A 19122-nucleotide genomic window follows, 5' to 3' on the forward strand; every position below is an offset into this window, starting at 1 on the left:
CTCAAGCTGTTCACACCAGTTCCGCTTGTTTTCACCAGACCAGCTCCTTCAAAAGAAATGAGGACTCTTGTCGTCTATTAATAAATTAAACTAAGCTGGCGTCTTACAGTACCTGTGGGCTAGGTTAAGCAGAGCGAGCAGGGCAGAGCAGTCATCAAACCCCTCGTCAGATCTCAGAGGCCGTTGTTGACTTGCATTGACCAGACATGGACCCAGGCCAGCCAGATCAGACTTGACCCCACCAAGACACCACCAAGACTTGACACCACACAGACAGACACAGGCCAGACAGTTACAATCCGCTGTCCCCATAAAAGACGCTGCATCCTGAATCGCTACCTTCCGACATCCTCTTCCAGCTTCTCAAGCTGCTCCCACAGCCATCATCCCCCCTTTGAGGTACGTTTGTCCCATCAATTGACAGGCAAGCAGTTGCATCAGCTTCTTCTCGCCGGTCTCCGTCACAAACTGCAACTGTTCCGCTCGTCAAACTGCTCTTTCCTCGTCTCCTTCCCATCTCTAACAAAGCTACAGATACCCCTCCATCACCTCCCTCCACCATCACATTCCCACCCCCGCCATCATGGATGACAAGATACTCCAAGCGTCGGCAAAATATCCCATTGTTGCCGGTCACGCCTACAAGTATGGCACGGCCGGCTTCCGAATGAAGGCTGACTTGCTGACCGGCGTTTCATTCCGTGTTGGTCTGCTCGCCGGCCTGCGAAGCCGCAAACTCAACGGTCAAGCCATCGGTGTCATGATCACCGCCAGTCATAACCCAGCGCCCGACAATGGCGTCAAGATTGTCGACCCCATGGGCGAAATGCTCGAGCAGGAGTGGGAGGCGTACGCTACCCGCCTGGTCAACTGCCCTACCGACCAGGAGCTGCTGGACACTTACAAGGCCCTCGCCGCCCAGCTCAAGATCGACATCAACACCCCCGGCAGGGTCGTCTACGGCCGGGATACTCGCCCTTCGGGCCACAGCCTGGTATCTGCCCTGGCTGCGGCTCTGGAGGCCACAGGAACCGAATACACCGACTACAAGATCTTGACCACGCCCCAGCTGCACTACTTGACCCGCTGCGTCAACACCGAAGGCACCCCCAAGGCCTATGGCGAAACCAGCGAGGCTGGATACTACAAGAAGTTTTCCGATGCCTTTGTTCGTGCCCTGCGGGGCAAAAAGGTCCAGGGCCAACTCACCGTCGATTGTGCCAATGGCGTTGGCGGGCCCAAATTTTCCGAGATGCTCAAGGTCATTCCCAAGGACGTGACGGGCTTTGATGTCAAGGTTGTCAATGACGACGTCCTCCGGCCCGAGGTTCTCAATCTCGACGTAAGCTGCCGCCGCCAAATATCCCATCTGGTTTATCAATCCGCTAACTAGCCCCTGCAGTGCGGCGCCGACTACGTCAAGACCAAGCAGAGGGCTCCCCAAAACCCCAAGCCAGTCCCCGGAGCCCGCTGCTGCTCCTTTGATGGCGATGCCGATCGTCTGATTTACTACTGGGTCGACCCGGACACGGGTTTCTTCATGCTCGACGGCGACCGCATCTCTTCCCTCTGCGCCTCCTTCATCGGCGACCTCATCCGGTCCGCTGGCCTCGAGGACGAGCTGCGAATCGGCGTCGTCCAGACTGCCTATGCCAACGGAGCCAGCACCAACTACATTGAGAAGCACCTCCAGCTGCCCGTCGTCTTCACGCCCACCGGGGTCAAGCACTTACACCACGCTGCATGCCAGTTTGACGTGGGCGTCTACTTTGAAGCCAATGGCCACGGAACCGTCGTCTTCTCACAAGAGGCCATGCGCACCTTCAAAGAGAAGGAGCCCCAGTCTCCCGCCCAAAAGGATGCCCTGGATACCCTCGCTGCCGTCGGCGACTTGATCAACCAAACCGTGGGAGACGCCATCTCCGACATGCTCATTGTCGAAGTTGTCCTGGCACACAAGGGCTGGACCCTCAAGGACTGGGCCATGACGTATACTGACCTGCCCAACCGCCTGGTGCGCGTAGAGGTTGGCAACAAGGATCTATTCCAGGCGACGGATGCCGAGCGACGTCTGAGCCACCCGCCTGGCGCCCAAGACGAGATTGACCAGGTTGTGCAAAAATACACGTCGGCCCGTTCGTTTGCTCGTGCCAGCGGCACCGAAAACGCATGCCGAGTGTACGCAGAGGCCGCCACTCGCTCCGAGGCGGATGAGCTGGCAAACAAGGTTGCCCAGATTGTCAAGCAGTTTGGATCTTAGTACGTCTAGGTATGGCAATGGCGACGAATGCATGATGATGAAATGAAAAGGGGTGTGTAGACGACATCAGATGGACATGAAGCTGCGACAAGAGGCAGACGGGATGGAAAACGGCGGACGACTGAAGAGCGAATTCCTCAAAAATCGGTGTGTAGTAAACGAAAGATGCGCAATATTGGCTGGGCGGTAGCATGTGATGAATCAAGAGATGCAATTTATGTGTACGTGGCCGCCTTCTGCAGTATCCTGCCCCTTGGTTGTAGTATTGCAATCATTGTCACGTCTATCTGGCGAACCAAGCCCCAAGTATAGAAACAAATTTACGCCATCCAGCTCCAACCAACGTCCCTGTCTACGTGTCTTTATCATTTTGTTTTCAAACGATGCCCTGCCCTTCAAGCTGTTGGTCTCACAGCTGTACAACAATCATGATGTCTCTTGGTCATTCCGCTTCGTTTTGCTCCGGCATGCTCGACTTGCACTCACGGAGACTGTCTACCCCGTATCCATTTACCCCGGCGTCATAATTGCTTAGCACATGTGGTATGAGCACTGGCCAGAGGCGGATCGGGTAGAGTCCTCGGTCTGGAAGTCGTACTGAATGTCAATATCCAAGTCGCGGCGGTTCTTGGCATTGGGCTTGACCTGCAAGTTGCACGAAATCTCCTCTCCATTTTGCACCGTCAAGACGTCCTTGAAGTAAAAGACTGTTTGCTTCCAGTGTGTGTATTTGGTGTGGGGACCTGTAGAGAAGCGGATGGGCTTGTGGCATGCCGTAAAGTCAATGTCGAACCACGACACGAGGGCGTGGATAAAGTCGTCGCGCTTGACGGAGAGCTTGAAGGGGGAGGCGAAGGCGAGGTCGGCAACGGTGCAGGTGTAGAGATCGAGGGTGAGGACAGGTGTGGGATCGGTGACGACGGTCTTGAGCTCGACGGTGTCGACGAGAGGCTCGGACAGGGCAGTCTCCTTGAGAGGAGTGTAGTCAAAGCCATAGACATTGTCCCAGACTAAAAAAGACGGTCAGCATTTTTTCGAGTCATATGCCAATAGAGCCAAAGTATCGCGCGTACATCCGATCTTTTCCTCCTTGTAGTCGCCATCTTCAATACCGGCAAAGAAAATGGTGGCCTTGTCGGGGAAGATGAGACCGTCCTTCTCAAGGTAGGTGTCACGAGCATACAAGACAGTGTCCAACATGCTCTCGTACAACAAAAAGTAGCCCATCCACTCGGAGATGATGATGTCGACCTTGGGGAAAGGCATCTCAATCTCCTCCATCTTGCCCTGGATCAGGGTGATCTTGTCGGAGAGGCCATTGGCCTTGACAATCTCGCGGGCCTTGAAGATGATGGAGGACATGTCGACACCAATGACGTGCTTGGCGCCGGCCTTGGCAGCAAACCTAAAGAGTAGTATGAGTTTGTCATTCTAGATGAAGCTGGTAGCTGGTGTGGTACGGGCGAGGGGCGCGTGGGACTGGAATATAGTTTGCTGTGTAGCAAGAGCAAGGTCAAGGTTAGGGCCAGAACATACATGGACAGAATGGCAGTACCGCAGCCGACATCGAGCACAACCTTGTCCTTGAAGATGTGCTTGTTCTGCATAATGGCATTCATGTAGGATCGAGTGCGGACCTCATCTTTCTGTATGGTTGTCAGTTTCTGGTGAAAAATCTGGGCATTGTTTGGGTTGCGCGCGCACGGCATCCAAGCCCATCATCGTGGGGTCAAAGAGACGGCGGGGGAGGGGTAGCAAGGCTCACCAGCATTTCCTCGTGAATGCCTTTTACAAAGAGGCAATGTCAGTATTAACGGTGCGGCAATTGCAGGGCAAATAGACGTTGGTTCGTACCATGGTGGTCGTAGCTATTGGCATCAAGTTAGCATCATGCATCTTGTCATTTTTGTCGCAAATGGCACGCCAACAATGGGGGGAACCAACCTCTTAAAGTAGTGCTGCTCGCTGTGCTCGAGAGCCTTCATGCGCTGCTCGGCAACCTCGACATCCATCTTGTCGCCAGCCATTTTGTCTCGGGATACGTTGGACAGAAAGTAAAAGAATAAGGAGGTATATGCAAAGATTGCCAGACGTAGAATGCGGTACAGGTGAAAGGAAAGCCGTTGGATCGCTGACCGCAAGGGAGAGTAGCACCACAGAGTACAGAAAGCAGCAGATTGCAGGTTTTGTCGGGCAGAAAATAATTTATCAGTCACCGCCTTGGCAGGGACCCTGCAAAACACTGAACGGGCCGCCCAACCCAACCAGCGCCACCTGAATCATGCGCTAGCAGGCAAATCATTCCAGCGGGTCTGCATGTATGGGCGTGAGACGACTCAGACGAGGCCGTGAATTGTCCACATGTGCGGAAAAGAACGGAGGTTAAAAGACCATCAGAAACAAATGTCTGGTCGAGAGACGTCGTCTATACACGATACAAATGGCAGGTACGACTCCATCCCGTACGGCAATTGTGGCGGACGTGCCTGCTCCTGCTCACCAACAGGACTGCAGCTTCCCGAGTGCAACAGAATCATGTCTTCATCTTTGCGTGAAATGATATTTGACTATAACTTCTACTTTTTCCTCTAAAATGTATACCCAGCAGGGATCGACATGCCACGCGCATCGTGTATGTCATCTCTTTTTGGTCCTGAAAACGCCTCCAACGCCGTTACATGCAGCAAATGTGACAACAGATAAAAAGGCAACCCTGGTTCTGCCCCCCTGCATCACCACGCACCTTACACCAGCAGCACGCTGTTAATGCACCCCTCATTCTCTGGATTGTTGGTGACCTGCGCATATCGACCCCAAACAACCTTTCCACCAGCAGTCACCAACCCCAGCTCGCTCACATTGACTTCGATGACGGTACCCTTGGTCAAAACGCCCAGCTGGGTGTAGATGGGGTTTTGAGGGTTCTTCTTGACGCTAATAATGGGCAGCTGGACCGTCACGCCAAGCTCTGGGTGGGTGACGTTGGCCTTTTTGTAACGGAGACCCATGGGCCGAATGAAACGCTCGTACTTGGGGTTTCTTCGCGTAAAGTCCTGTCCGACAAACGTGGGCTTGGTAACCATGCGCTTCCAGCCCTTCTTTTGAATCTTCTTGCCCGTCTTGACCACCTTGAACATTTCCTCCTCGCTGATACCACGGACCTTGGGCAAGGGGACGTTGAATTTGGCCGCCTTTTCGGCTCGCTTGTTCTTAATGGCACTGCTGAGCGCCTTGGCCGTCGACGGGTTCGTTCGGTCAAGCAGGTACGAGGGCATAGGCGTGGACGGTTCCTTTTCGTCGGCGGTCTTTACATTTCTCTCCTCGTGCGCCTTGATGGTCTTTTTCAACTGAATCTTCTCCTTGTGACGCTTCTGTTGGTACAGTTTGGCCCGAAGACCACGCAGATTCTGCGCATCCTGGGACGCCTTGTGGCCCTCACGGGCAACCCTCTTGCGAGTTCGTTCTTCGTGGTCGAGGCGGCGGCCGTGCAGCTTGCGCCACCTCTCCATGTACTCATTCTGAGGCTACAGGGGAAAACTTGTTAGGCTGCATATTCCTTTCTTCTCAAACTGCGAAGGGAAAAAAAAACATACCATATTGACTGCGTTGTCCGTCGATGGGACTTGTCCTTGTCGTTGTCGATATGCGTGTGGAGCTGAGTTTGAAATTTTGGCCGACCGCCTTCAAAAAAAAGTGGCAGGCAGGCAGAATGGCTGCATGGGCGGAACCCGGCCCAACGCTTCTCCGACACCTCTGAGTACCAGACCAGACCACACCTGAACTTTTTGGCACACCAATGCATGGTACGATTCCTGTGCAGCTTTGTGGATTGATTGGCAAACCTACCAGCACAAAGCTCTCTCTCACGACGAAGCGACGCCAATTGCGCCGTCGTCATGAGCAGAGCACTTTTTCGCTCCGTTCTGGAGCTTCGAGCGCCAACATCGGCGTCTCGATTTGCACCAACATTCGCCCTACCCATCCGCAGCCGGGCCTTCAACAGCACACCACCGATCATCGAGCCCAAGAACCAACAACACGTCAACAATGCTCCCAACCCGACAGACGATCAAGTCCGGCCTCTGGCCTTCAAGAAGAGCCATCCTTCAGCTCCGCCGGCCCCTATCCAAGATTCAGTGAAGAATCTGCTGCCGTTTCTCGTCGCCCAACCTGGCCACTACATCACCGTCCACATCCACGGCTTCCCCTATCTCGTCCAAGAGGGCGACCAGATCCGTCTTCCCTTTCGCATGCCCGGCGTGCTGCCCGGCGACGTACTGCGTCTTAACAGAGCCAGCATCATTGGCAGTCGCGACTACACAATGAAGGGGGCGCCGCACATTGACGAGCGGGTATTCGAGTGTCGAGCAACCGTTTTGGGGGTGGAATCAGAGCCGATGCGTATAAAGATTAAGAAGAAGCGAAGACAGAGGAGAAAGAGACAGGCCAAGAGCAAGCACCGGTACACGATTTTGCGCATTTCTGAGCTCAACATTAAGAATTTGGAAGACGTCGAGTAGAGGTTGGATGTGTACAGGGGATGCATGTATCAATACCGGCTCAGCTGGCTGTATAATAAATCACATTAAGCGTCCATGAGCTTCACGTCAACATTTCTGCTTCCTGCATCAGTCACGTCACTAACATGCTACACCACAATGCACGTCAACAATGAAGGAGTTGGAACACGTCGTGTTGGCTACATATACAAATCCACAAACGCTATTCCCAAGAAGTGTTTCAAAGCCCCACGGCTCAACGAAAGACGAGAAGAAAAGACTCCCAAACACCAAGCTATGCCCGCCTGATCCAAGTCTTTTTTGTTTTCAAAAAGAATATACAGCCCCCGTCCTGGACATGAATAAGAATTGTGAAGCGTAAAAGAAAAAAGAAAAAAGAGAGAACTACATCCTCCCGGCCATTGCCTTGCGTATACTCGTCCAATACGCTTGGGGCCAGACGCTTGCGCTCTCCGACTCGGTGGGCATTCGTTCGCGACATCGAGTGACGACGCTCTGGATGATTCTACCAAGCAGGTCCTCGTCAATGGGCAGAGCCTTTTCATTAAACTCGGCGGGGTAGAGGAACGGGTCGGATGGGTGGAGGAGTTCCTCGCACGTAGGACGCATGTGGTGATCCCTGTTGAGACAGCGCTTCATTGTGCGAAGCAGGGACGGCGGAACGGGCACGCCTCCGACAGCGCGGGATGGGAACTCTATGGTGTGGTCCCAGTTGATGATGGCTTGGCACCGGGCCATTGGGTTGGCAATGTGGCCAAAGGGAAGGACGCCGTAGACCATTTGGTACAGGATGCAGCCGAGGGACCAAATGTCGCTGGGTTTGCCGAGCTTCACTAGCCTGGGACGGCCTGGCATGCGTCCTCCGCGGGGGTTGTTGGAGTCCATCAGCGACTCGGGCGACATGTAGTTTGGCGTGCCGTTGAGGGTCTCGCGGTGGACATTGACCGTCTCGTCGGTTTGGATGGCGTTGGCGATGCCAAAGTCAATGAGCTTGAGACGGCCCTGCACGACGACAAAGTTGGCTGGCTTGAGGTCCGAGTGGACAATCTCGTACTGGTGCACCGATTGCAGACACTCGAGCATTTCTTTCCAGTAGAAGCGCGTAAAGACGGGGTCAAACCTCGCGGACTCAGGGTTTTGTCGAGACGTGATGAGCTTGTTCAAGTCCAGCTCACCCATCTCCATAAGCTGCGCAGCAGTTGGTTAGCAGGTTTCTAGGCTCGCAAGGAAAACATTCCACATACCAAAGTAAGAACTTGTTTCTCAGAGTTCAGCTCGTGGTCGTACAAGTCAATGACACGATCCACGTCCTTGAGCTTGCCCAAGAGGTCAATCTCTCCCCTGTAGCCCTTGAGGGCGCTCTCGTCGGCGTTCTCGAGGGCGACTCGTTTCAGCGCAAACATCTTGCCGTTTTCAGCGGTCACTCGGTACACCTTGGCGCTGCCGCCGCGGCCCAGACACTCCAGCCTGGTGTAGCATTTTCCATTGACCCGGAGAACGTTGCGGCGCTGCTTGGCCTGTGTAGTAGTGGCAGCAGCACCGGCCGTCGACGTCGCCGCCTCCAAGACGGACATCTTGGGCGGTGGAGGAGGGGCGGCGGCAGATCGGTGTGGTGTGTTGTTGACAATAGATGCCAATGGTTTCCTCTCTGGCGAGGCTGGCTTTGCGTTGCCAAGATCAACGTGCACCTGTCGGACAACCGGCTTCTGCGGTCCTTGGTCTGCGGCAACCTTGATCGGCCGCTTAAAGGTAATGGGGTACTCATTCTCCTGGTCGTTTGCCGAGGGAATCTCGATGCGTTTGGGGAGCATGGCCTCTGGCACGGTGATGTGGTCGTCGCGCCGGGCCTCGAACTGAACGCCTCGAGATGAGCGCCGGGACGAACCAAGGTCGGGCACTTCGATACCAGATGCCTGTCTCCTATGACTAGCTCGAGCAGCACTGCCGCTAACAGGGCTTCCCGAGTTAAACTCCTGGTTCGCCTCGTGGTAGATGGACGACTCGGGCACCTCCTCTGCCGGCGGGTGGCCGTGATCCGGTTCATGGTTGGGAGCACCATTCTCGCCTTCTGCATTGCCTTCACCACCGTCCTCATCGCTTTGACGCCGTCTGCCTCTTCTCGCAGGGCCACTAAGGAAGCTCCCTGACAACTTACCAACTCGCTTCACTCGCATGGAGCTCTGCAAGTTTAGGTCGTCTGGGCGACTCCGCGTGGACGGGTATCGTGACGCACTGCCATGGCTGCCAGGGTTGTTTCGCACCGCACTCTCGGGTGCTTCTGACTGATCATACTCGGCTTCCAGGTGTGATCTGTCTGCGGCCACGGAACGGTCAAGGTTGGTTCGTCCAGACGAAGGTCCTGAAGAGCCAATTCGACTTCGGTTGGCAGAAGACCCGGCGGCAATGCGCACTACCCTGTCGGGATGCGAGGGAGTGTTGACCTCTTGCTGCGGTTCCGGTTGGGACTCTGGCTCTTCCTCTGCAGGCCGTTCGTAGTTCCCCGTCCGGCTGGGTAGTGATGCAGAGGCCTTTGGGCCGGTGGTGCGGGACGTGGATGTAGAACGTCTCTTGCCAGGCCCCATCTGATTCAAGCTGTGAGGGTTGCTCCCCAGACGTACAACCCTCTTCCTAACGGGGCTAGTCTCTTGACTTTGACTTGTATTGGCAGCCTTTGCAGCAGCCTTGTCATCAACAGGCTGTGCACTGCCAGACCGCAGATGCCGTCGATCTTGCGAGGAGGCTGCGGAGACATTTGAAGCTGCATTGTTATTGTTCAATGCACTGGTTCTTCGTCTTGTACGTGGCGGTGAGGAGGGGGCCTTGTCCCCGGCATCTGGGGCATCATCGTTGAGCAGTGCCTTGGTGAGAGCACTGAGCTTCATAGGCACGGGGATCTCATCCTCTGAGCTGTCGTCGTGATATTGTTGCTGATGTGGCGATTGGCTTGCCACGGCCACGGCGGCGGCAGCAGCTGCAGCCTGGCTCTCGCTCCTGCTGACCATCTGTCGAGATGCTGGGCGTCTCAGAGCCTGGCGTTGTGAGGCTCTTCGGACGCCAGCAGCGGCCATTGGTGTTGGCGATGCTGTCGCCATTGGAGGAACGCGTGTGGATGCTAGTGTATATGTTCGTGGTGTAGTTGTTAGAATTGCGATTGTCGAATTTGCGGTGGTGGTGAAGGATTCGGGCTGCTCTACGTGTCAGGAGTTCCCATGATCCTAAAGTGCACACCTTTCGCGAGAATTTTCAAAAAGTTGATGTTGTCGCGTCGGTATACTTGTATCTTCAAGAGAGGACGGGGGGAAGGATTGCTTGGGGATGGGATATTTTGGGAGAAATAGCCAGTGGCCAATCACAGTGTAGCGGGTTGCTGTGGGCAACGGCTTCTGGGTGGGGCGGCCGGACTACATCCTGGCCAGGGACAAGGCGTGAGTGGTCTGGCGGCAACATTTGCATTGACAATTATGCTAGTTTGATGAGATGGATTCATGGGTCGTATTTAGTCTGATGTTGCCTGGTGTTGGCGAAGTCGTCTTGGTGCAAAGTTCCAAACAGGAAGAGTCATGATGGCTTCAGGTGCGGGTGTTAGACGTAGGCCAGTGGTTCTGTCCGGACATGGCGAGCAATTGAAGAGCCGGCAGTGAATCAGCCTTCATTCTCTGTAAATGATCATTTGTAAATCGACAGCGTTAAAAAAAAATAGAATATCCCATTTTCCATTTCCCAATCACCAATTCCCGTACATGACATTCGCTGCCACACCCCTGCATGCCACGTCGGGCCCCTCGACCCCCCGAACTCCCGAGCCACTGCCCTCCATTCACGTCCTCACCTCGACACCTGCATCATCAACCTCCGTGTACCCATCCTCCCTTGGAGCGAATCACTTCCTCGCTTCTCGCTTCTTCACATCACTGTCGATGCTATTATAATGGCAGCTGATCGGAGGCGGCCCTGGGGGAACACCCTATCCCTCTGCCTCCTCTTGATCCTATTCTCCGGCGCGGCGCACGCCTCCATCGGCGACAAATCACCAGCATTCAAACAATGTCTCGAGGCAAGCTCAATCTCAACTCCCCCAAATCTACCACTCACTAACAAACCATCAGGTCTGCAAAACTGAAAACTGCGGCCCCGGAAAGGACCACACTCCCATCCGTACGATTCCGCCCCCCTAACATCCTCAACTCTCAAAGCTAACGAAATCATTCAAAGCCGCCCTCCGTCGCCTCCTCCTCTGGAACTGCGCCTCCGAATGCGACTACACATGCCAGCACATCGTCACGGCACAACGAGTCGCCGCCCGCGAGCCCATTGTCCAATTCCACGGCAAATGGCCCTTCTACCGCTTCCTCGGGATGCAGGAGCCCTTCTCGGTGCTCTTCTCCCTGGGTAACCTCTACGCCCACTGGGACGGGCTGGCGAAAGTGCGCGCCCGCATCCCCGCCTCGTACAGCCTGCGTCCGTTCTACGTGGTGCTCGCGCACGTCGGAATCGCCAGCTGGATCTTCAGCGCCATCTTCCACACGCGCGACTTTCAGCTCACCGAGGAACTGGACTACTTTGCCGCGGGAGCCAATGTCCTCTACGGGATGTACTACACGCCCATTCGCATCTTTCGAATCGATCGACCTTCGCCGAGGAGACGGTCGGTTCTCCGCGCGTGGACGTTGCTGTGTGTGCTGCTGTACGTCTGCCATGTCGCGTACTTGAAGGGTGTGCGGTGGGACTACACGTACAACATGGCTGCCAACATCGCCGCTGGAATCGTGCAGAATATCCTGTGGAGCTGGTTCAGTATCACTAGCTTCAAGAAGTCGGGCAGTCTGTGGTCCATTGTGCCTGGTGTTGTTGTCGCTTGGGTCATGTTTGCTATGAGCATGGAGCTGTTTGATTTCCCGCCCTGGCTGGGGTGCATTGATGCTCATAGCCTGTGGCATCTGCTGACAATTGGGCCCACCATTTTATGGTACAAGTGAGTTTTTGTGTCTTTCGATGGCTAGGACGAAGGCTAATGGTTGATAGTTTCTTGCTCAAGGATGCGCAGGCTGATATCGCGGGTGCTGAACGATACAAGGCGTAATTGGCCGTGGGCTAGACATTCACACGGAATAGAGGTTTGGCTGTAGTCACGTTAGGATACCCAGTACAAAAATTAATACTAGACATCACACATCAAGATTAATTAGCCCAACGTATATCATTGTGGATACTAATAGCACATTTTGCTCCGGACCGGTTCCGTTCACGCCGCATAGGCAGCGAAGCATCAAGAGAATCACCAAAACTCCAGTCTGTAACTCGATAACAAATATGAACAGTCCGCACCCAGTGTCAATACTAGCCGTCCAAATAACAAAACACTCAGTCCGCATCTAAAAACCCCCTCTAGAAATCGTCGCCTCGTTGTAGAAAAATAAGAGAAGGGGTATCATGTGCACCACTGGCGAAAATGCAGCCGGTGTCAGTCTTCATTTTCATTCATTCACGTTCATTTTTAATAGCATTTGTGCATCAGTCTATTCGCTTCTGGTGTTCGTTCAATATCTGCACATGGAAGACGATAGTTGCAAAGACATTCAGGTGCTAAGCAAATCCCGAACTGACAAGCCGCGAGCGTTGAGGCCGGCGTTGGTGCCGCGTCGATCATTATTCAGCATCAACAGCGCCGCCGTGGCTTCCTGGTCAAGGTCGGACTGCGGGTTCAGCGCCGGGCTTGTCAATGTCGATCCGGACGCACTGCTTTGTGCATAGGCGCCGTGCGGTTGGGGTCCAAACGCCGGGGATGCTCCAGCCGACGTGCTGAAGCTGTAGTGTCGCTGGTCCGTGGATACGGACGAGTACGACTGCTGCCGGTGACGGTGACGGGCACCATCCGCCTGTAGGCCCGGCGAGATGGACGGGTGTGCGTGATCTGGCTGTGCGGTGAAGAGAGGCGACGCCGTGTCAGAATCGGACATGTCCACATCGCCGGATGGGTCTGCGTGAAATGTGGGATGAAAATCGCGGATGGAGGGCAGCGAGTTGTGCGCAGCCTCTTCCCGGCTCTTTTCTCCGTGCTGCGCCTTTAGTTTGGCAACACAGTCTTCAAGATATCGCACATAGTCAATCGATGCCTGCGGGGGGGGTAGTGTCAGAAGACGAAGCGAAAGAGCAACATTGAAAGCATCTGCACCGGGTTGTTACGCCGCCGTGTGGAGCCCGTGGCTCCCGTGTAAGTCGGGGGAAGTCAAATTTATCAAGTTTACTCACCTGGAGAATGGCAAGCTTGTGCATTTCGCCCGTGCATGCAGGAATCATACTCTTGAGAACGGCAAACTCTTCATTCATCTTGCTTCGTCGTCGCCTCTCAATCAAGCTGTGGGCGGTCTTTCTGGCAATCTTGCGCCCGGCAGCGCTCGTGGCACTTGGTTGCTTCTTCTTTCCCTGGGCTCCACCACCAATGGCATCGGCAGAGGCTTGATTGTTCTTGTTAGCTGCCGTCTTTGCCGTTCCGGCTGCCCCCTTGCCTCCGGCCCTGCCAGAGTCCTTGTCCTTGGCGGATGAAGCCTCAGCGGCCGATTCTTCTTGTGCTCGAGGCTTCATTTGGATAATCTTTCGCGACCTGGTGGGAGGAGGGGGAAGTGCAAATGAAGAATTGTCCTTGGTATCCTTGGCGGCAGCAGATGACCGACGTCGTGATTTGACTGTCTCAGCCGCCTGCAACGGATAAACGGCTCGAGGCGATGATGAAGTTAGTGTGGCTGGATACGACGCTGTCCGAGCAGAAGAGGCGTGCTTGGTATCGATAGGTGAGATGCGCGACGCATCATGGATGGCAGGCGGTGGTAGTTCAAAGGAGAGATGAATGGAAGAGAGATTCTGCACGCCGTCCTGGCCCTTAATATCTGTGGAAGAGCCAGGGGTTGGCGGAAGGGCTGGTCGAGGCATTGGCGGAGTCGGAGTCGCGTGCGCCTTTTCCAGGTAATTACTAGAGTCAAGCAAGTATTGGACTGATGATGTGGCCTGTTGAGGCTCCAACCTAAATTCGATGCCGGCCACCCGTCACTTTGGGACTGGGTACGGAGTAGATCGAGGGGGCACACGCAAGTCGGACAACTACCGAGAATGCTGCGCAATCGTCTGGTGTGTCTGGTCGTTTTGTCTTTCTCGCCGAAGGAGTCAACTGGTCAGACTCGGATTGTGGGTGTGTGCCAACGTCGTCCGTGAGATGCAGGGCCCGTGTAAAACCACCTTTCCGATATACGTATTGTAACCCGGTGGATGTTGGCCAGTGTCGTTTTTGGTATGTTTGATAAAATGTCACAAGTGCCCGACAGATCGCAGTCTTTGGACCTTGGTGCTTCTCCTTAATCGTACAGCTCTCTGTAATTGTCGACTTTTCAGAAATGAATCAAGATTTGACTCGACGATGGTGGCCGAGTGATGGGTAGCAAAACCAAGAAAGAGTCAAGTAATAACAATCGTGTAAGTGGTGACTCGATTAGAGGTGGTTACGCGGACCGTATTCGTAAACGACCGCGACCACGACCCAACGAAACGATTGAAAATGACACAAAGCGTGTCACGATTTCGAAACAAGAATGTGAGAAACGACGACGAGATGAGGGGAGAAGAAGGAGGTTTAAGGATGAGGGAAGATGGACTCTGTGCAAGGACGAGAAAAGGAAGGGGAAGAAGGCAATCCAATCCAACAGTCTAACCTGGTAAACACATGCACGCACGCAAGTATAAACGCACGACCGCCTCAAATACCACTAAGTTACATCCTCTGGTCCCTTCCTGGAAAGGGCACTTGTATTGAGCGAACTGGGTGAGTGGCCAAGAGCCATAAACTCCTCCCCATCCTTTCTGCTGATACCCGGGATGGATCAGACCCGCCACCCCGTGGGCAGGGCCGGACGACGAGCGGGCTGGAGAAAATCGCAACTAAAAACCAAATGCTTGCCTCTGGACCACTTTCCACGATGAGAAAGCCCCTCAAAATGTTCGTAGACGTCCCACGAGGCCAGGCAGCGGCAGGCCACGGGGGAGCATCCAAGACGGCCATTGACCAAGCATCATCGAGAAACTGGTCGCGTGCTCTCCGAGCTTGTAAATGAGCACTGACGAATCAGAGTGGCGCATTGCGCCATGTGTCCTCCAAAAGCATCGGGATGGGCGAGGCCTTGATCAACGAGCTTGTCAGGGTCCTAGCACGGGTGCAGATTGTCGCACAGCGTCGTCAACTCAATTTTTTCCCAGTTGGGTCAAGGCCGTCTTGGATATCGTAAAACTCCACATGCTGAATGTCGTCCATTGGCCCAGTGAAGCACCTGGGCGCCATTCGCAAGACGCTACAGCCCACGTCGTGCCACGGCAAATAGCCATGTCGAGGTTGAAAGGCGTCTTGGGCGTCTTGGCTCCGTGCATGTCGTGTGAGGTCCTGTTCAGCGAGCACGTGCTCATTCAAAGACGCTGGGAACGACCTGAATTATGGTCGTTTTGGATCAGATGAAAACGACCAGACTTCAAGGCGTTCACCATGTCTTGTTGCATGTGAGGGAAACCCGACCAAGAGCGAGGGCATCTGTACCGTGCAGCTGAGACCTCATTTTGCATGATTTGAACCACTGAAGCCATGCTGACTGGTGGCTCGTGCTGTAAGCTTTGTGGTCCATGCATCTCATTGTCAATTGCCAAGATTGTGTTGCACAGCATCTTGTTGGAGGGTCATCAAGTGTCTCCAGTTCCCACTGCCAAGGCTCTGCTACGCTTGAGGATCCCGTCAGCAATGCAGGAATGGATCATGATGGGCCGACTTTATCTTGTCATTTGCTCTGAGTACTGCAGGCTTCGTGCTCCACCGTTCAGACATGGAGTTTAACCACGAAGCTCGCGATCCGAGACCCCTGCTTCGGTGTCGTAGCTTATCATGACTCGGCATTTGTGGCGTTGTGTCCAAGACGTGCATTCTGAGAGCCAACTGCAAGCCGAGTTGTTGGCTGGGGACGTCTGTTGGACAGTCCTTACTTATTGTACTGTACGGAGTCCCGTCAGCTTTACTGTCTCGTCTGATGGGTTACATTCTGTCGCTTGTGTAACTTAGGGTCTTCTGTAAACGGAACGGGTTCAATTTGCTGATGTCTTCCACGAAGACGGCTGGAAGAAGCAGATGAACCGCCAAGGCGTATTATAGTATGGCTTGCAGGCAAAGAGCAGTACGCAGTCCACAATCATCATGGCAAGCTCGAAATTAACAATGCTGGAGAGTAGACGTTGGATAAGTTGAGCGGTCGAGCTCCCGGGTAGCCCCTGGAATCGCCACCTCCGGTCAGGGAAAGTGCCGACATTGACCAACTTCCCAATCGGATGCTTGGGGCGGCAATAGAACGGGAAGGAACCACAGTCTGGAACTCGGGACGATTGAATGAAGGCTGACCCATGATCATTTACGTTTGCAGTCTTATGTCGTGTAACTACATTTGACCGTTGCCATGATTTGGGGGCAGTCAACTTGGAATAGGGCTGAAGAGTCCAAGCGCCACTCGGTCTGAGTTTACACTGAGTTTACAATCGTCAATTGTCATCACCAATATCCTTTCATTGACTCCTGAGGGAGACTTGACATATTCAAATTGTCCAATAAATTAATTCATCTTCATTACATCATCAAGCGTCCACCTACATCCTAATTTCGACGCTTGGGAGCCCTATATCTGAATTGTACATTCCATTTGGACGGCGCAGCCACCCATTTTCCACCCTATGACCATTCATTTGACCTCGATTGTCTCCAATTTCACCTCAAATCAACCGCATTACGCCTCATTGCTGGGATAGGGAACCTTTGTGGTTGCGTTAAACTCTTCCTTGAGAGCGCGAATGTTGACAAATCGGGTGAGCAAGTTGGAGCTGCCGGCCTTGTCGTCGGTACCGGATGCGCGGGCACCACCAAAGGCCTGCTGGCCAACAACGGCACCAGTGCTCTTGCAGTTGATGTAAAAGTTGCCGGCGGCGTTGCGCAGCTTGTCCTCGGCGAAGCGGATGGCCTCGCGGTCGCTTGCAAAGACAGCACCCGTAAGACCGTACTCGGAGGTCGAGTCGACAAGCTCACAGGCCTTGCCAAAGGCGTCGGGAGCGGCATCGTCATACACGTAGGTGGTCAGGATGGGGCCAAAGAACTCGGTAGACAGGAACTTGTGCGCAGGGTTGGTGGTCTGGAAAACGGTTGGGTGGACAAAGTAGCCCTTGGACGAGTCATACTTGCCGCCGGCGACGAGTTGGATCTCCTTGTCGGTCTTGGCCTCGTCAATGGCACCAGACAGCTTCTTGAAGGAAGCCGCGTGGATGACAGGGCCGCAAAAGTTGGTGTGGTTCCAGGGCTCGCCAACGTTGAGCTTGTCAACCTCGGCGGCGAGCTTCTGCTTGAACTCGGGCCAGATGGACTTGGGGACGTAGAGGCGAGACGTGGCGCTGCACTTTTGGCCCTGGAACTCAAAGGCACCGCGGATGGTGTGCATGACGGCATTGTCAATGTCGGCCGAAGGGTGAATCAAGTGGAAGTTCTTGCCGCCCGTCTCGCCAACAATTCGGGGGTACGATCGGTAGCGGCCCTCGGCAACGCCCTGACCAATGGCGCCGTACAGCTGGCGGAAGACGGCTGTGCTGCCAGTGTAGTGAAGACCGGTGAACTCCTTGTGGGCAAGGACCGTCTTGGTAATCTCGACCGGGTTACCGGGGACGAACTGGATGACGTCCTTGGGCAGGCCAGCCTCGAGGAGGATCTGGTAGACCAGCCAGTTGGAGGCAATGGCAAAGTCACTGGGCTTCCAGACGACGACGTTGCCCATCAAGGCCGGGGCACCGGGCAGGTTGCCTGCAATAGCTGTAAAGTTGAAGGGGCTCACGGCGTAGACGAAACCCTCGAGAGGACGGTACTCGAGGCGGTTCCACAGGCCGGGAGAGTTGTGCTCCGGTTGCTGAGTGAGGAGCTCCTGGGCATAGTGGACGTTGAAGCGGAAAAAGTCTGCCAGCTCGGCGGCAGCGTCAATCTCGGCCTGCCACGCATTCTTGCCCTGGCCGAGCACGGTGGCGGCCATGATCTCATAGCGATACTTGTTGGCAATGAGGTCGGCGGCCTTGAGGAAGACGGCGGCACGGTCGGAGAAGGGGAGAGCCTCCCACGCGGGCTTGGCAGCCAGAGCAGCTTCAATGGCCTTGTTGACGTCGGCCGTCGTGGCAGTGTGATAGTTGGCGACCTTGCTGGCGTGGTCGGACGGGTTGAGCTGGTGGGAGACGGCAGAAGTCTTGATCTGAAGCCAGACGATTAGCATTGGGGTCATTCAACACGACATAAATTCAGAATTAATTGAAGCGTACCTCTTTGCCACCAACAACGACGGGAACCTCAATGGGGACCTTTTTCTGGAAGCTCTCAATCGCCGCAGTCAAGCCCTGGCGCTGAGCACTGCCTTTGGCGTAGTGATGCTAAAACGAACATTAGTGTCAACTCACCAGCATCCATCATCCATCATCAACGGTATCAAGGCAAAACTCACATTTGGCTCGTTGGCCACCTTGGGTGTCTTGAAGGTGGCGAGAGTGCCCATACTCATCCGTTGGGACGTCTTGCTCACCGAGCGGAGGCTCTGAGCTCCAGCCCTGCCAAAAACAGCCGACTTCATGATGCTTCGTTGTGCGTGTAAACAACCTTGCCTAGTCGAAATGATGCGGTAACAAAAAACACCAACGATGAAGGATGATGAGTGTTGGCGAAAACCTCAGAATGTCCAGGGAACAGAGGAAGAGGCCAGCTTGGACCACCAGAAGTTCTGATCTGCCACTTTTTGTTTCAACCGGTACGTAATTCGGAGTCTCCAGCTTCACCTCGCAGACCAATAGCAGGACTCGGCTTATTGCGGTTTAACATGCGACTTGTGCACTGGAGAGGGGCCTTTGTGGAGCCCTTACCCATGGCGATGGCTGGCATCAGTGCCGTTTAGGCACCTGGGGGCGTTTCCTACAGGGCCAAAAACCTCCTGGAGCTCCATTGTCGCACCCCGGCACCAGATCTGTTCCCCCAGATAGCCGCCTGAGCTAATCCACTGCACGAGTCGATTGGACAATCGCGAGCTCGAGTCCCGACTTCGGACGTCGTTGGCTGGTGAGTTCGATGTTCCGTACAGAGCCGCCACTCCACTCAACCCCGGATGACCATCAACTGAACAAGCTAGAAACAACTTGGGGACAGTCTGCTGTGTTAAATTTTCCAAGCCTCATCACGACAATAGGAACCACAATAGATTTTCGAGTAATGCACAGTACTGTACCAAAATTTCGCCACTTGTAACTCAATATGTGCCG

General features: G+C 54.4%; 8 protein-coding genes across 8 annotated transcripts; 3 read left to right on the forward strand and 5 right to left on the reverse strand.

The window, feature by feature from the left end:
* Positions 1 to 583: 583 nt before the first annotated feature.
* Positions 584 to 2260, forward strand: VFPPC_00672 (N-acetylglucosamine-phosphate mutase; the record flags this gene model as incomplete). Its single annotated transcript, XM_018280648.1, has 2 exons — positions 584 to 1342; positions 1403 to 2260. 2 exons carry the CDS (start codon positions 584 to 586, stop codon positions 2258 to 2260), a joined length of 1617 nt encoding a protein of 538 aa, XP_018148882.1.
* A 531-nt stretch (positions 2261 to 2791) lies between these two features.
* VFPPC_15197 (HNRNP arginine N-methyltransferase) lies at positions 2792 to 4287 on the reverse strand (the record flags this gene model as incomplete). Its single annotated transcript, XM_018292950.1, has 6 exons — positions 2792 to 3270; positions 3334 to 3665; positions 3797 to 3906; positions 4026 to 4045; positions 4115 to 4128; positions 4205 to 4287. 6 exons carry the CDS (start codon positions 4285 to 4287, stop codon positions 2792 to 2794), a joined length of 1038 nt encoding a protein of 345 aa, XP_018148883.1.
* Positions 4288 to 5004: 717 nt separating this feature from the next.
* VFPPC_15198 (ribosome biogenesis protein NSA2) lies at positions 5005 to 5856 on the reverse strand (the record flags this gene model as incomplete). The annotated part of the gene is made up of 2 exons (XM_018292951.1): positions 5005 to 5784; positions 5854 to 5856. 2 exons carry the CDS (start codon positions 5854 to 5856, stop codon positions 5005 to 5007), a joined length of 783 nt encoding a protein of 260 aa, XP_018148884.1.
* Positions 5857 to 6156: 300 nt separating this feature from the next.
* On the forward strand, positions 6157 to 6780 carry VFPPC_12859 (hypothetical protein; the record flags this gene model as incomplete). The annotated part of the gene is made up of 1 exon (XM_018290636.1): positions 6157 to 6780. The coding sequence occupies one exon, from the start codon at positions 6157 to 6159 to the stop codon at positions 6778 to 6780; it is 624 nt and encodes a 207-aa protein (XP_018148885.1).
* A 384-nt stretch (positions 6781 to 7164) lies between these two features.
* Positions 7165 to 9872, reverse strand: VFPPC_00674 (TTK protein kinase; the record flags this gene model as incomplete). Its single annotated transcript, XM_018280649.1, has 2 exons — positions 7165 to 7968; positions 8025 to 9872. 2 exons carry the CDS (start codon positions 9870 to 9872, stop codon positions 7165 to 7167), a joined length of 2652 nt encoding a protein of 883 aa, XP_018148886.1.
* Positions 9873 to 10343: 471 nt separating this feature from the next.
* VFPPC_15199 (Mn2+ homeostasis protein Per1) lies at positions 10344 to 11860 on the forward strand (the record flags this gene model as incomplete). The annotated part of the gene is made up of 4 exons (XM_018292952.1): positions 10344 to 10361; positions 10887 to 10935; positions 10993 to 11752; positions 11803 to 11860. 4 exons carry the CDS (start codon positions 10344 to 10346, stop codon positions 11858 to 11860), a joined length of 885 nt encoding a protein of 294 aa, XP_018148887.1.
* Positions 11861 to 12356: 496 nt separating this feature from the next.
* Positions 12357 to 13707, reverse strand: VFPPC_12860 (HLH transcription factor; the record flags this gene model as incomplete). Its single annotated transcript, XM_018290637.1, has 2 exons — positions 12357 to 12893; positions 13030 to 13707. The coding sequence occupies 2 exons, from the start codon at positions 13705 to 13707 to the stop codon at positions 12357 to 12359; spliced, it is 1215 nt and encodes a 404-aa protein (XP_018148888.1).
* Positions 13708 to 16577: 2870 nt separating this feature from the next.
* On the reverse strand, positions 16578 to 18443 carry VFPPC_00676 (delta-1-pyrroline-5-carboxylate dehydrogenase, mitochondrial precursor; the record flags this gene model as incomplete). The annotated part of the gene is made up of 3 exons (XM_018280650.1): positions 16578 to 18071; positions 18139 to 18246; positions 18318 to 18443. The coding sequence occupies 3 exons, from the start codon at positions 18441 to 18443 to the stop codon at positions 16578 to 16580; spliced, it is 1728 nt and encodes a 575-aa protein (XP_018148889.1).
* Between the last annotated feature and the right edge of the window lie 679 nt (positions 18444 to 19122).

The sequence above is a fragment of the Pochonia chlamydosporia genome, chromosome 1 (genome assembly GCF_001653235.2).
Source record: "Pochonia chlamydosporia 170 chromosome 1, whole genome shotgun sequence".
NCBI lineage: Eukaryota > Fungi > Ascomycota > Sordariomycetes > Hypocreales > Clavicipitaceae > Pochonia > Pochonia chlamydosporia.